Here is a 16,839-nt window from a genome sequence, read left to right on the forward strand (position 1 = left end):
CGCGCGTGGCAGAACTGGGCCATGAAGGCCCAAAGGAAATGGGAATTTAAAGCAATTATCTAAATAATTCAGACAAGGAGGTACACTGGGCCTTTCAAAGTCACCCATCTGAGCAGAAGGGGCATATGAATGCTTTGCTTTTTGTTAGTATTTATTAAAATGCCTCTCGGACACACACACACTTGATACTGACTCATTGAAAAAAGGAAAAATTGTACTGCTGGAAAAAGTAGGCTCATTGACAATAATCATATTAAGTAAATGTTCAATTTTCTTTTTGCTTTGTCCAATAGATAGTGCCTTTCCTCTGCCTAAGAAGCACCAAGTGTTCTTATAGTCATAGCAATTATAATTCTTATTTCTAAAACAATTTCCTCACTAAGTACCATGACTTTCCATCCCTAAGGACAAAAAAGCTGACATGGATACAAAATAAAGCAGGAATCAAAAAGGAAACAGCATTATCTATACTTCTGGGAAATAAAAAGACTTCACAAGGCGTAAAAAAACCATTTTATTCACAGGGTACGTTTCCAAATTTTCTCCATGTAAAGGAGGTAGAGAAATTGAGACTTAGTGAACTTTCTCACTGCCAGCCATAATTACAATGAAGACACCAAGTAAAAAGACATGTTTTCACAGCAAACCTCCTCCTATGACACTGCATTTAGATTCTGCATAAAGAAACAACTCAATAGAACCAGTAGACAGACACTAGTTTTTCAAGTCGCACTATAAAAAGTACCAATTAAAGGTTTTTTTTTTTCTTACCTGCTACATTTTATATGAAACTCTAAAAAAAGAAATGAGGAGAACTGATTTCCCCACACTTTCTGCCTGTGGAGTTTGGCTTTAATAGGAAGAAGTGATTTCATATGCACTTCAAAGATGACTTCCATTTTATAGCCTAATCTAAAATCTTCTCCAGCATTATTACATTCATGGACTGGTGGTCACACTACATTGTATAAGAAAAGAGGAATATCTGAGTTTTTCTATTTCTTCTGGCCTTCAGTCTCTGAAAAAGCAGCTCCTAACACAGCCTGCACATGTGTGGAATAATATATAATGTGCAGCTACAGAGTGAAGAGACCAGAAAGAAGTACTTGTTTCTAACGGTTTCAGATCAACAATGCAGTATTGGTAGCTAAGGTCTAGTGATATTCCAGATTCTTCAGAGATAAAGCAGGCTTTTCCATGGAACTCTACTGATTTATTCTCTCCCCTTCTCCCTAGTCTCTGACTGCGGTGTACCCCAGTGTCCACAGATCACCCTAAATTGTGACTCCTGTATCGTATGAGGGGAGTGGCTTGCAGTAATCTACCATCAAGACAGCCCATGGAACCGATGCTTAAGACTGCATGAGGAAGCGACTGATTGATTCCTTGCTTCCAGGAACACTAGAATTTGCTAGAGAAATACACATTCGTAATTTTTAAGTCCTCATGTAGCTATCATCTAAGGAGCTTCCTACCAGAAGGCTCTACTACTTCAACAAGGAATATTTACATATGGTTATCAGACTTCTCCAAAGCCTATGTAGACAACTGTGCATTTCTATAAAACAGTCACATTTGCTACATTTGTCAGTTCTTGCTGATGATACACATACAACTTGGAACACAAGTACATCTCTAAAGGGACAGAAGCGCATCAAAGACACACATAAGAAAGTGGTAGTCAAAGCAGAAAAAGTTAAGGCACCCTCTGCCACTTCCCAGCCTCGTCCAAGCAGCCGTCTCCATAAATAACGTTAACCGGCGTGCATCTGAATCTGTGTGCTAAGTACTCTAGTACACAGGGGAGAGAAAGCAGCAGGATCTGCTTTAGGGACGGTGGACCCACACGTTTCTTGCTGAAGAAGTTGTGGAAGCAGGGGACTGAAGTCTCCTCCCTCTAAGCTACACACAGCAATGGGGACCACATTTCAGAGGGTCACGTTTATGGCGGCACTTCCTGCTATCCCTTCCCGTCACTGGGACAGGAGATCTCAGCCGTAACCTTCTTTTGGGAGGATGCACTAAAGCCCAGATGAAAGAGTGACATGGAAATGGGAGTGCTCCTTTCACTGGTTTCAGCCGCCAAGGAGCGCAAGGCATGGTGGGACAAGGAGGTGGGGGCCGTGAGACTGACAGGGGCAGAGCGGAAAGCAGGTGTCCCCCCACCCCCGGAGTCTCACACTCTGGCTCTCCTGCTCTTTCCTCCAGTGGCTTTTCATCCTTAAACCTAACAACGGGATGATTATATATTTCCTTTAAAATATTTTCAAAAAGCTTCACTCTGGGCTCTCCAACCTCTCCCTCATTCTTTGCTTAGCGGCCATCTGAGCACCCTCCCCATGCTCCTTTCAAATTAAAAGCCATGAGTTCAGCCTGTTTTGTTGTAAATGCTGGTTAATCCTTTTAAATTATAATTTTGTTTTCCGGGCATAGAGATTTTCTCTGCCTGGGATTAAATCACATCTCTTATATGTTTCTTGGTATTGTCCAAAACATATATATATTTTTTTTTAATGAAAACTACCTGGGTTAAAGTCTGAAAAGAGGCAGAAAGAGACAGGATTGAATGTAATTGGCTATCATTCCAGAAAACTCCCAGAGAGCTTAGCATCATTGATTCTAGAACGCCCACAGCTTCAACGGGAAAACACAATCGAAAAGGCTTTAGGCACAGTCTTAGGGTCAACAGGGACACAGGCAAGTGGATGAATGAGTGACCATAAAATGTAATTCCCCTACCGTGTTTCTCAAAGGCTTTGGCTACTATGCAAATGTTCACAGGCATCAAATGTCAATTTATGTCATGTGTTCCTTAAGTGTCAGGGAGAGAAGAAATCAGAAATGCTGGTATAAGAAAGGAAGGGAGGAAGGGAGGAAGGGAGGAAGGGAGGGAGGCAGGAAGGGAGGGAGGCAGGAAGGGAGGGAGGGAAGGAGAGAAAAACCGAGGAAGGAAACAGAAGCCTGCATTGTTCCTTACGGTAATGATGATCAGAGGTCCTGTTATGTTTAAATAAGCATCCCATTCATGCACTTGCCTCAGTCTCTCACCTCTAAGATGTATGTAAAAAAAAAAAAACCTCAAAAGACAATGCAACGATGGAGATGAAGCAGACAGTATCCATTTCTAACAGGAAGGAAAAAGGCTGTGGAGATTCATGTCTCCATCAACTTATAAAACAGGAATTTTATAACATTCAACCTGTAGTACTGTGTCCTCACAGTGAGGGGCATCTAGGCAGAATATCTGACATCCCGCTAGCTTCAAGAACCCAGAAAGCCCATCTGAATGAGGAAGAAAGCCCTGCTTTTCATAAGCCAGGGCAGGGTTACAATCAGGTCAGGGTGACCAGACTCTAAGACAAGACACCCAAATTTAGAGAGCACAAGTTAAACAATAGCAAAACAGATGAAGGCAGTAGAACATTTTAAGGTCCTCAGCACATTTCTACAGCACCTCGCTAGTCACATGTATCAGCTCAAGCTTAGAGCCAAGCCTGCTCCAGGAACAGGACGGAGACGGACAGTCAATGTCAAGGGCAGAGACCTCTCTGATTCCTTGAATGCTGAGAGCTCCGGGGTGTGATGATTCCCTCCCCGGCACATGGCAGAATGAAGCTGTCAACACTGCTTGTTATATTTAATGCTGACTCCAGCTGCAGGCAGCCTGAAATTGGTAACTCACTTCCAACCAGATGCGCACCCACCAGAAGTCTTTGGATCTGAGAGCTGACCTCTACACTAGCAAGGTACAGAAACGATTAAGGCAGTATTACTCCCAGTCTTCACTCTTCCACATACTTGTCCCCAGAAGTCCTTACAGATCCTGCTCTTTGGACTTGTACAAACACAGGGCAGATTCTACCTGGGTCTGGTGGGAAAGTCTTAGAATTCTGAACTGGTGACATCTTCCCCTTTAGATTTCTTCCAACACAGATATGTCTGTTAAAAATTTCACAAACTCCTATTTTCAAATAGAAATTTAAACTCTTGGTTTCCAAACAAAGGAATAGTAGGTTGCATACAACAAAGATGTAAAACTACTCAAGGTGTTGATGAGATGTCATTACTGTTTCCATTTTGGATCACTTCTATCATTCCTTTAAATCCTTTGTCTAAGAATATTTTTGGCAAATATGGAACCCCATGATTCTTTCAGTCATTCCCCATGGCAAACCACACTGCTCAGCTTTCTTCAGGTACAAGTTAAATTCAGCCTTAACAAGGTCTTAGCCAAAAGAAGGGCATCAGACTTCACAAAGCCAAACAAAAGGGACTGTTTGAACATCTGTCATTTTCAATCATTTATTTCTGACCTCTGCTAAAATAGCTAAAACTGAACTGTACAGAGGAAAAAACCCAAGGAGTACCTCCTAACATTTTGTGTTAAGAATCACGCAATTGAGATGCACAATTTGGGTTTTAACTTTCGGTAAAATATTCTACAGGATGCATGCGCATCCAGGAGTTCTCTTCCATATAAAAACCCCTCAGATAAAACACGACTTTTCTTCTTGTAGAATGACTTAATCCTTCACCTATCTTACTTTTATGACATCTGGTCAAAATAAAAGAGATTATCCTTTTTCATGATCTTGCAATCGATGCAATTCTCAAATTGGGGCCAATAAAAATTAAGACTTTCCTCCCTTCTATTTGCCTCCATGAAGCAAACTACTTTTTGCCATTACAAAACAGTTTACAATTTAGCCTGATGACAGAAAACGATGCTCTCTCTTGGCAGATGTGCTCAAAGTGATCAAGCATGAATCACTTACTGAACGCACGTACCATAACCTGGACGTTCCCTGAGCTGAATCTTATGGGCTGGTACTATTAAAATATAACTGACCAAACTTGGTAAAGTACCTGATCCAATTCTGCGGGTCTTATATTCAGGAAAATAAAATAAAATTATGGGAGTTTAGAATTCGATAGAATCACAGAAATATGTCACAGTACCTTACAAGATAATTCTCAGATCCTTGGAATCCTCTCAGATCCCAATTAAGATAGAGATGTCTAGCTTCATGCCCCCACGCCCCCCGCACACATTCTTGCTTAGTACATTTATCTGACTAGCCGCAGAAAAAAAGCATTTCAGAGCACACATATGAACTCTGGCTAGAAAGCAATGCCAAACTGTAACGCACCCTAAGGAAACACGTTCATTAAACGGTAGTCATATTTTGAGTGCTCTGAGCAGGTATGCATATCCGTGAGTGAAGATAATGTGTAACAGTCAAAACTTCACTTGGTACTAGCTTAAGATTGGGTAATTACTTGCTAGAAGGGGCCAACTTGTGCCTTGTATGATGTTTTAAAAGGATCCTTGGCCTCTCTGCATTATATACTAGTAGCACCCTTGAGTCATGGCAATGAAAATATTGCCAGAGGGAAGAGGGGAATCACTCCAACTGAGCAGCTCAAGTCTAATAGAACATTCCCAGGACTGGCCATTTCCATTTGCCCTTCAGAAGCTACAGAGCATAGTTTGACAAATGTATCAGCTACACATGGTGTAAAACTAGTGCATGAATGTATTCCAGGAATCACAATAAGACACAAAATTTCCAGGTTGCATTTTTGATGGAATGATAATATAGGCTTTCTGGAACTCATTAGTTACATTTGAACAATTTTAATAATTAAAACATTAATCTGAGTGACATTTTATTAACTTTTATATATGGTTTTTTGTTAGCCCTTTTATATTTTTAATGAAGTGTATTAGTAAAAATGTATTCCTGTCTCAATTATTAAATAATAATAGCTCAACATAGAAAACATAATCAGGGTTGCAAATAAAGTGAATATTAACTCAGCTCATAGTATGTTCTCATTAGATTTTGGTTGTCAGTAGGATCAAAATAGCAAACCATTTCTGGACAGAACTGATGCTAATTCTTAACTTTTTAAGTACCTATATAACCTATGTATGTCAACCAGTTCTACTTTAACTGCTAACTTCTATAATAATCTTGATATTCAAACACATTTAAAACTGCCAACTCCAATGATGAAGAATTTTCTCAAGGGCTTTGCTATCTTGACATCTTGCAAATTAACCCATGGAAAAACGCCACTTGTTTTAATCTGTGTGAGTTATAAGATACTAAGTTTATACCACAAAAATTGAAATCAAGCATCTTGGTACAGTTTACCAATATTTCAGTGACATTTAAAATGAAGATAATGAGCTCTAGTAAGTCCTTCCAAAACCCAAATATGGAAGGCAGCTTTGCCTCTCTCTTACATGTAAATGCAATTTAATAATAGAGTTTTCTTGTTGGATGTCAAAGCGGTGTCACAAGCTAAGTAGTCCTACCCGCTACTAAGGGAACCAGCCGCTATCTGTACAAGTCCCACCTTGTGCCTTGTGTGACCATGGCCAACGTGGGCCCATTAAGGACATTCTGGGGGAGGGGATTTCAAAAGGAGTAGAACACTCTGCTTATTCAGGTAAGCACCTGGCGGGGCTAAGACCTGCATCTCACGGTGGTATAAGCCTTCTGCACTCTCAGTAAGCTAGCCTGTCTTACAACAACACATAGGGGACAGCACATGATACACTGTGGCTTTCCAACACTGACGATAGATTTTTGTTGTATCAAGTCCTGGGGCTTCAGCTGTCACAGTTGCTGGGAATGAGCTTTGTTCACGGTGTGTGTGAAAGTGTATGTGTGTACATGTGCCCATGCCTGCCTGCATGTGTCCACATGCGTGCTTTACCTTAGAGCGACTATACCATGGTATCTTCCAAAGGGATTTGCCTTCTGGCCTGTAATCCAAAGACTCTACATCACTGTGCTCAGCTTCAGCCCCGAACAATAAATTATGAAGACAATTATGCCAGTTCATACACAACTAAAGCACTTGCACTTAGTCACTTCGCACTAAAATCATAGTAACAATGCAAACAGGCTTACAGACCTACAATTGAGTTTACAGCTTACATTCTGAGGAGGGAAAGTGGCTCATGTTTTCCGGACTGAAAATCAACACAGTCTGAATTCAACATTGCTTCACGTTGCCTAAGCGGACTTGACACAGGGGGAAGAAGCAATTCTTATTGGAACTTTTTTAAACGGATGCGAACTACAGTTAATATAGACTTGGTTCAACAAACCACAATGATCAGCTGTAGCATTTTGTACCCCTATTACTCAGTAAGGGATTTTTTTTTAAATCTACCCCATACCCATGGCCCCGAAATAGGGCAAAAATAAATAATGCTTTTTAAAAAACCTATAGTTCTAATGCCAGTCTTAGTAAGACAGGTTTTATTATTATCATGAAGCCGGTTTATGTTGACAATTGGCAACACGTCTGCCCCTGCAGGTAGACTTTATTCTACCTCCTCAGCCTCAATGACTAGAGTTTGCCTTGTTTTTCAATTGCATCTTCGAGATGTGACCCATGGACGTGTGCTTCACAAACACTGCTTCATCAGCCTTGTACTAGTTGCAAATCCATGGCGGGTGATAAAATGTTTCACAGGATAATTCATTTCTTGTTTGTCCTCCTAGCCATTACTAAAAGCAAAGTTTTGCATGGAGTTTGGTTGTTCTGTTTCCCAAGCGGTCTCTGAAAATCCATGAAACAGCGTGACCATTCCCCTTCTGCAGTCATGTAGAAAAGCTAACAAAAATACCCTGGCTCAGTCCTTCCTTCTTCCACTGTCCCTAGGAAGTGGGCTGGAGGGAGGTATCCTCACACGGGTCTAGCTGCATTCTCAATGCACCGACTTTGTGCAGATACCAGAGCTGGAGAAATTCCTCCGGCATAGCATGGAAGCCAGAGAAGGGCAAGACGTTGTCATAGTAGTGGTGGCTGATGGGCTGCTCGTGCATATCCACAGAGAAGGGCCAGAAGCCATAGAGGACCACCTCTTCACACAAGCCCAGGGCTGCGCTCACCAGAAAGAGTCCTGTGGACAGGCGCTTGGCATGGATTCCCCTGCTTTTCCAGAACTTTCCAATGCTACGGAGAAAGTTGGGATTGGCAAAAAGCACTGTTTGGTTGGCACCGACATCTGACAGTGTATAATAAACCCGGAGGGATGGCTCGGTCCCCGTCTTCATAGAAAAGGCAGGCATGTAGATGTAGCTGTGGTTATAGATTTTCATGTTGTCCACAAACGTCTTTCTGGACCACAGCAGGTTTTGAAACCTATTAAAGAGAATAAGCAGCTCCATTAACCCTAGAGAAAAAGGAACTTAGCAAAACCCACTTTACTGTCTTCTCATGCCTCTGATAGTCAAACAATCTCAGCAAAACACATGAAACACACTACACTTATGTTTAAAATCCTCCTTGAATTAACCAATTATCTCTCATCAAGCAGCCTGCCTTTCCCCTACCCCAATGCCTTAAACTTAGGTTAATACTCCTTAATGAGATTCTCTCTGAAGTGAAATGCATTGTATGTTCTGTTCTCTTCCAGAATACATTTTTCTGGAATGTAATGGGGGTTAATACTCATGAATTTCTAAAGGTTGTTGGCTGTGATTTTCACAAAAGCTCATTGTGTGGCCAACATGAGTACAGGCCTGGTCTCTTCCTGCATATCAAAGCACTGATTCTAAGTTAGGTGCTCCCACCACAATTCTATGAGTCTCTGAGTATTCAGAAGAGTCAATGCTATGCCTTAACTATAATACTACATGGAGAGAAGAAAGACTTGTCACTAAAATGGCAGACTTGCCCAGACTGCCTGCTCCAAAGAACTTTTACTTTCCTATGCTCTTTTGATTTACATTTATATCAAGACAGGACTGCTGGTTCAAATATAGTCAATTGAAGTTTATGATAAATAGTCTACACATCAAACATTGAGGAATTAAAAAACTAACGGTCCACTTTTTGGTCGCAAGAAATTCAAGTCCAGTTCAAGACACAAAAGTAAAAATGAGTCAGATATAGTGTTCTAAACACAACACTGATGAAAAAAATAATTCTGTGTTGGAAGAGGGAGCGAGGTCTGAGAAAGCCACTGAGAGGGGGCACTATTTAAATACAGTTGCCTAGGGAAACACTAGAGGTAACAGCACCTAAGCTAGCAGGCACAGTAGACAGGTAAGAATGCAAGGTGTACTGAAGAAATGAGGATTGTGTCCCTAGAATGGGGGAGGTAGGATTGGTGGGAGCTGTGATTGAAGATAAAGTGTACCATGAAAAACCTTTCATGTGTCTCTAACTTGCTTGGATGTCACTCTGTTGTGAACTGGAACTTTCAGAGCAGTTACTACTTATGTTTTATCACTCATGACAGCTGTCAATCAGTCTGTGTCAAAGAACGAACCCTGGAAGTACAATCATTCCTTGGTATCCATGGAGGAATTGGTCCTAGAAGCCCTCAAGATTGTCAAAACCTGAAGATGCTCAAGTCCCTTATATCAAATGGCATTGTATTTGCATAGAACCCTCCTATGTAAGTCAAACCCTCTCTAGTTGACTTAGAATGCCAAATACAATGCAAAAGCTATATAGACAGCTGTCACGCTATATTGTTTAGAGAATGATGGCAAGAAAATAGAGTCTGTACATATTCCATATGAATATAACTTAACTATTTTCCTGTATTTTCAATACACAGTAGGTTGAATCAATGGATGCAGAACCTACAGATATGAATGCTGACTGCCCAAGCTGATCTGAGGCAGAAAGAAGGAAGAGCTGCTGAGACAGCAGAGGGAGGCGGGCAGGCAGAGAGAGAGAACAATGAACTAGACCAAGGCCTTGCCACCAGTGCTTTCTTTCAGGACAAGGGAGCTGCTCATCTCAGGTTATGTGCAGGTGGAGCAGCAGCATCCCCATCTAAGAGCAGAGCAGAGCAGAACCACGGCCCACAGAGTGAAGTATGGCCCGACTGGTACATAGGCTCATCATAAACACATGAAAATCAAATTCTGAAAAGCAAAATGCACAGGACTTTCTCAGTAACAATCACTGTTAGTTGCTCTGCTTGCCAAGAAAGAAAGGTGTGTTTCACAAGCCAGGGAGGAAGAGAAATCTGCCCAGTTTTCTTTATGTCCTTGCCCCAGTAGCCTACTATAGCAATTTGTCCTGGCCCCTGAAAATAGAGAAATAACAACAGGGTCTTTGAGTAGAAGCTCTGGACGGTGGGGGAAGCCATGGGAACACATTCAACAATTTCCTGGAGCTCGGCTGACCTCTCCCACACAATTTCCTGCTTCCCAACTTCAAAATGGGCTCTTCCCAGCAATTCCTTTATTCCCTCCTCGACTTACCCAGATCTTCTACTCTCTCTGGAAAATCATGAATGCTTTACCAATCATGTGGACACACCAGGTAGGTAACCCCCTATGTCATTTGAACATGGTTCTCATGCTTTGGTCATAGCAGCCTGGAGAGGTCTCTGCCACCACAGCTGCCAGGGTTCTGGTCAGAGTCACCCAAGGAGCTGAATGTGCTATCCAACACTTCTGGTGATTGTGCTCCAGGCATATATGAGATGCACTTACTTAGAAGACCAATGCATCAGTGTAAGTTGTCTACCTCTCTGTGTCTATCCCTCAACATCTTACTTAACATATTCTAATTGTATTCTTTTTTTAAAAGTTTTTTTTTAATTTATTTGAGAGGCAGAGTTACAGACAGTGAGAGAGAGAGACACAGAGAAAGGTCTTCCCCTGTTGGTTCACTCCCCTAATGGCTGCAACAGCTGGAAACACGCCGATCCGAAGCCAGGAGCCAGGTGCTTCCTCCCAGTCTCCCACGCAGGTACAGGGGCCCAAGCACTTGGGCAATTCTCTACTGCTTTCCCAAGCCATAGCAGAGAGCTGGACTGGAAGTGGAGCAGCCGGGACTAGAACCGGTGCCCATATGGGATGCCAGCGCCACAGGCAGAGGATTAACCTACTGTGCTACGGTGCCGGTCCCTCTAATTTTATTCTTGATGCCATTTTCAGAGGGAAAAAGCCTCCCTCTTTCCCTTTATATCTGCAGTTCTAAAGTGGGGGTCGTCTTCAAAAATTCAGTATTTAGGCTGGTACCGTGGCTCAATAGGCTAATCCTCCGTCTGCGGTGCCGGGACACTGGGTTCTAGTCCCGGTGGGGGCGCCAGATTCTGTCCCGGTTGTCCCTCTTCCAGGCCAGCTCTCTGCTATGGCCCGGGAGTGCAGTGGAGGATGGCCCAGGTTCTTGGGTCCTGCACCGCATGGGAGACCAGGAAAAGCACCTGGCTCCTGCCTTCAGATCAGTGCAGTGTGCCAGCCTCAGTGCGCCGGCCGTGACGGCCATTGGAGGGTGAACCAATGGCAAAGAAAGACCTTTCTGTCTCTCTTTCTCACTGTCCACTCTGCCTGTCAAAAAAATTTTAAAAAATTAAAAAAGTAAAAAAAAAAAATCAGGACATCTGAGTTCGTGTTCCCTTTCTCAAAGCTGACTGATTATTCCTCAAAGGGGGTATGCTTCTCTGAGTTTTAATAGTGAAAAGGAACACACATACCTGATTACAGTCTTAATTTTATTGACACTGTTAAAAAAAGGCCTATCTATTACATTTTATTATTATCCATTCTTTTTTTTTTTTTTTTTTTGGACAGGCAGAGTTAGACAGAGAGAGAGAGACAGAGAGAGAGGTCTTCCTTTTGCCATTGGTTCACCCCACAAATGGCGGCTACAGCCGGCACGCTGCGCTAATCTGAAGCCAGGAGCCAGATGCTTCCTCCTGGTCTCCCATGGGGTGCAGGGCCCAAGCACTTGGGCCATCCTCCACTGCACTCCCTGGCCACAGCAGAGAGCTGGCCTGGAAGAGGGGCAACCGGGACAGAATCCGGCGCCCCGACTGGGACTAGAACCCGGAGTACCGGCGCCTCAGGCAGAGGATTAGCCTAGTGAGCCATGGCGCCGGCCATGTACCTATCCATTCTTAAACAAATGACTGTACAAAATCAATTTAATTCAGTAGTTATGGTTTAATAGGGTTGGTTTTGATTTTTACTAAACTGTTATCAGACTTAAGTAGAATGATAGGAGTGCTGCAGAGAATGATCACTGCAGGCTCACACCCAGCCACTGGCCAAGCCCTTAACTGCTCCAGCTGTTCCTCTCCATGCACTCGTCCAGTGCTTGCTTTGCACATACACATTCCTTTCTGCCTCTCTGCCCATTACCTTGGGGGAAGTTCTGCCCATAAATCAAGACTGCACTTAGGCTTCTCCCTCTTACACTCATCTAACTCCCTTCCAACTTAAGCCTTCAAAAAGTCTCTTTTTGAGCTTCTCAATATCAACTGCTCACATCCTTCAAGACTACATCTCCTTGAAGACCAAGGGAAGGCCTCATTCATCCTATAGCCTACACAGCCCAGCTCAGCAGAGCCGTGTACCAGACAAATGGGAAACTAAGACATACCAACAGAAAAAGAAGAAATGAAATCAGATCAGCCTATGAATTATTAAAATAGAAATGATTAATATGTAATGAATATGGCCATGAAAGAAAAGACCAAATGAACAGAATAGAGTGGAAAGCAGAGAAATACAGCACGTTTTATCAAAGAATTTATTATTTGAAAGTGCATGTATAAAACTAATAAAACCTTTAAAATTACTTAATAAACAATATTGATATAGCTAACTAGCAATTTGGAAATGTGAGGGAGGAACAGACTCACGCTACACAAAAAAATTACAAAATAGTTTCAAGATAAGTAAGATAAATATTTAAAATCCACGTGACAAGGAAACTACAAAAAACAGCTGTGGACTTTATTAGACACAAAGTATCTTTTGATGGAGGAAAATATTGAGAAACTTGATTATGTCAAGGCTCATTAGCATGAAAAATAAGATAACTAAAATAAAAAGAGAATTACTCTGAAAAAGATTTATAGTAAGACAAATTGGTTATGATACATGAAATTAGAGACTATATAGATTATTGATGTGAAAATGGACAAAAGCACAATCTAAAAAGGAAATTCAGTTAATAAAAATGTTCAGCTACTCTGGTACAGGTTTCTAATTAGGATATAAACTGAAAAGAATAAAGAAGGGATGAGGATCCTCCCCTCTGCCACAACAAATATCTAGCAATGAGAGGGAACAGTTTTACAAATCCACATCTACTGGGGCTGGCGCCGTGGCTCACTTGGCTAATCCTCCGCCTGTGGCGCCAGTATCCCATATGGGCGCTGGGTTCTGTCCCGGTTGCTCCTCTTCCAGTCCAGCTCTCTGCTGTGGCCCGGGAAGGCAGTGGAGGATGGCCCAAGTGCTTGGGTCCTGCACCCGCATGGGAGACCAGGAGGAAGCACCTGGCTCCTGGCTTTGGATCAGCGCAGCATGCTGGCTGCTGCACCAGCCTTAGCGGCCATTTGGGGGGTGAACCAACGGAAGGAAGACCTTTCTCTCTGTCTCTCTCTCTGTCTATAACTCTGTCAAATAAATAAATAAATAAATAAATAATCCACATCTACTCTGAAGCAAGAAAACAAGGCGGACTCTACATGGATCCCTTGTGCGATTTCCCTGTGAAAAAGGCGGCTAGGAAACAAAGTGGAGCTCCACCTTGCCAAGCGCTGCTCTCAGAAGTGGCAAGGACAGTGGGGAAGTAGGTGTCTCGGAACCGTCTACAGCGCTCCTGTTTACAATGCCGCCCTGATCCGTGATTACAGTGTGTGTCTAGGAGGGGGTGTCAGACCTCAGGCAGGGACAGAAGGTTCCTGACAGCCGGCTCAGTGCAGAGGACACTGGAAACCCTGTTCAGTTCATACGGGGTCAGCAGCCAGGCTTACAGTCCCCAAGGAGAACACTGTCACCTCCTGGCCCAGGTCACAGACCTCCAGACAGGGACATTCAGTAGCCACCCTAGAGAAAGCAGGCTGGCCACCTGGCATCTGCCTGGTCTGCAGGCGCTTCCTGCCCCCAGACAGGAACAGACAGTCAGGATCCCTAGCGGAGGAAGAACAACCTCCCACCAGGCAGCAGAGAACAAAACAAAGAACAGAGGCGCACAGAGGAAACCAAGGGTAGAAAAAAACTCCTAAAAAGCTGTAATTCGTTTGTTTAGCAATATTAATAGCTACTGCGCCCAGAGTAGGATGCTACAAAAAGAAAACAAACATGCAGGTCTGAAGAAAGACTTGCTGGCAAGTAAAAAATACAACAACAGATGCGTCCTGGTGAAAGCAAGCTCCAGAAAAACAGCTGCATGGTAGGCGCAGGGAGCCATCAATCAGCTGCTGGTGAGGGAAACCGACAGCTCCAGGATGGATGTCTGGGTAAGTACAAAAAGTGCCCCCGACAGGCTAATGTGTTTGGCAGTAATGAAAAAAGAGCTACAGCTCTAATGGGAGTCTGCAGATGAATTACTGCTCCGTGGAAAGGCGTTATTAGATCTGGGGGAGAATTAAAAGTTGGACAGGAAATAAAATACCTGTAATGGACTTTTTGTCTCAGATGTGAACCACTTATGGAGACTGCAAGGCGGGCACTGCCTACTGACTTGCTTGTCACGGATCTGGATTAGGAGGGCAGGAAAGTCTGTGTGTGGATGAGAGGGGAGGGGGCTGTGATGAGCAGGGCAGGAGAGCAGAATATTTAATTTTCCTATTAAGAACCCATAGATGAGTCAGAAATTCAAAGATTCTTATCAAGCAGGCTGCTTTCAGATGCAACAAGGCAAAAAGCTAAACAAGCTAACGGAATTGATTTCTTAAACACGACTTGGAGGAGTGGACTGTCCATGACAGAAGACTGCTGCTCCTCATTTAAGCTTTGTTCTACATTTTTAAAAGTCTATACGTGCATTATTTTGCTAAAAATACATCTCTCAAACTTCCACAAACATTTAAATTTAGCATTATTTTGGTAAAAATATAAACAATTTTTAAAAGAAAAAAAGGATAAAATAATTTTTGTTGAACAGATTTTTGTGGATCACTAAGAAAATATAAGTCAGGAAACCTTACGTACACAACAAGATAGCTTCACAATGTATATAGCACAAACTAATAAAAATCATCAATAAACACAATTCCACCGTCATGGTTAGTCTTCAATTAAAAAATGTCTATTTTTAAAATAGAAAATACCTAAAAATGACCACATACTAAGTCCAAAAAGAAAACCCATGTATTAAAAGCAATTACGATACAAGCCACAATGTCTTGTCAAAATGTAATAAAATAAGAAGCCAACATAAAGGTATTTACACACACTACACCAGAAAAAATTTTAAAAATACATTTCAAGTACATTTATAAGAAGAAATTTGTTAATATTTTCAGGTGGTATAAACACCTGTATAGAATATGCCAAAAATAAAACCTGAAAAAATACTTTTATAGTCAACAGAGACTTGGTCAAGATTAGCATCTTAGCATCTCTACACAGCGGCAATCATATATGCATGTCCAAAAATTTATTAAAACATACATTTCAGTTATAAAAGGTACAGAGCCCCAAAATACATGAAAATGAACCTAAAACAATTACAGACTGTAACATATATATGACAATATGGATACTGAAAATTTGTCATCCTAAACAGGTTTGTGGGTTCAATGCAATCTAACCCAAAACTCCAATATTATCTCAAAGTAACATTTGATGATTTTAAGCTTCACATGGAAGGTACAAATCAGTATGAAGCTCAAGACAATTTTGACAAAAAAAATAACAAAGGGGAAGGATTTAAATTATTAATATCAAAGCTGATTATACAAGTATAGTATTAAAAATAGCATGGAACTCTTGCAAGAACAGACAATACACAACAAAAAAGAAAAGAGTTTTGAAGCAGAATGATGCATATTTGGGGATTTCCCATATAAAAGTGAGATTTCAAGCAAATTAATTTTTTTTTTTTTTTTTAATTTTTGACAGGCAGAGTGGACAGTGAGAGAGAGAGACAGAGAGAGAAAGGTCTTCCTTTGCCGTTGGTTCACCCTCCAATGGCCGCCGCTGCAGCCGGCGCACCGTGCTGATCCGATGGCAGGAGCCAGGATCCAGGTGCTTTTCCTGGTCTCCCATGGGGTGCAGGGCCCAAGCACCTGGGCCATCCTCCACTGCACTCCCTGGCCATAGCAGAGAGCTGGCCTGGAAGAGGGGCAACCGGGACAGAATCCGGCGCCCCAACCGGGACTAGAACCCGGTGTGCCGGCGCCGCAAGGTGGAGGATTAGCCTATTGAGCCACGGCGCCGGCTTTCAAGCAAATTAATTTTTAAAAGGCTATTTTTCAAATTGTCCTGGGACTACTACTTAGTCAACTGAAACTAAAATAAATTAATACTTCACAGTGTTCAGAAAATTAAATTCCAGAGGAATAATGATATATTCTAAAATGAGAAGAAAACACAAGAAATTTATCTTTAAGATTTGAGATTTAAAAGGCATTGCAGAATGAAGCAATAAAAGCAAAAATCCATAAAAGAAAAGTCTGACAAACGCAACTGCCTTAAAAGCAATGATATCTCCAAGAGAAATTTATATAACGAAAAGGGACAAGCAGTGGATGGGGGAAATGGTTTACAACCTACATGGCAAAAGATTAGTAACCAGAATATAAACCATGCAAATGAACAACAAATACACCGATTGCACCATGCAACAAAGGAGCAGTACCCAGGACAAGAACATGAAAATGAAATAACCAACACACGAATAACAAAACAGAAAAATGCACAGTGATATGGAACTATCAAGTCCGAGACAGCAAACTCAAAGGGCCAACACACTTACCAAAACCTGCACAACCCCACTAGTGTTAAAGCGATGCCTATTAAAACTACAGCTGTCCACATATCTGACTGGGAAAACAAAACAAGGATCTTGATAGTAACACCTGTCAGAGTGTGGGAACTGGATGCTTGG

At 42.0% G+C, this 16,839-nt stretch overlaps 1 protein-coding gene across 7 annotated transcripts in view; it reads right to left on the bottom strand.

Moving 5' to 3' along the window:
• ST8SIA1 (ST8 alpha-N-acetyl-neuraminide alpha-2,8-sialyltransferase 1) overlaps positions 1–16,839 on the bottom strand; it is a 172,696-nt gene that overhangs the window by 19,624 nt on the left and 136,233 nt on the right. For 6 of the 7 annotated variants that reach the window (XM_089303932.1, XM_089303926.1, XM_089303931.1 and 3 more), the window contains one exon: positions 497–8,169. The exons of the other annotated variant lie outside the window; for it this stretch is intronic. In XM_089303932.1, the coding sequence (XP_089160058.1) occupies positions 7,683–8,169 (487 nt within the window). In that variant the 3' untranslated portion in view covers positions 497–7,682. Of the gene's footprint in view, positions 1–496; positions 8,170–16,839 lie in introns of those variants that run through there. 7 annotated transcript variants of the gene reach the window in all.

Source organism: Oryctolagus cuniculus, chromosome 9 (assembly GCF_051225735.1).
Source record: "Oryctolagus cuniculus isolate XC-2025 breed Fujian yellow rabbit chromosome 9, ASM5122573v1, whole genome shotgun sequence".
In the NCBI taxonomy this organism is placed as follows: domain Eukaryota; kingdom Metazoa; phylum Chordata; class Mammalia; order Lagomorpha; family Leporidae; genus Oryctolagus; species Oryctolagus cuniculus.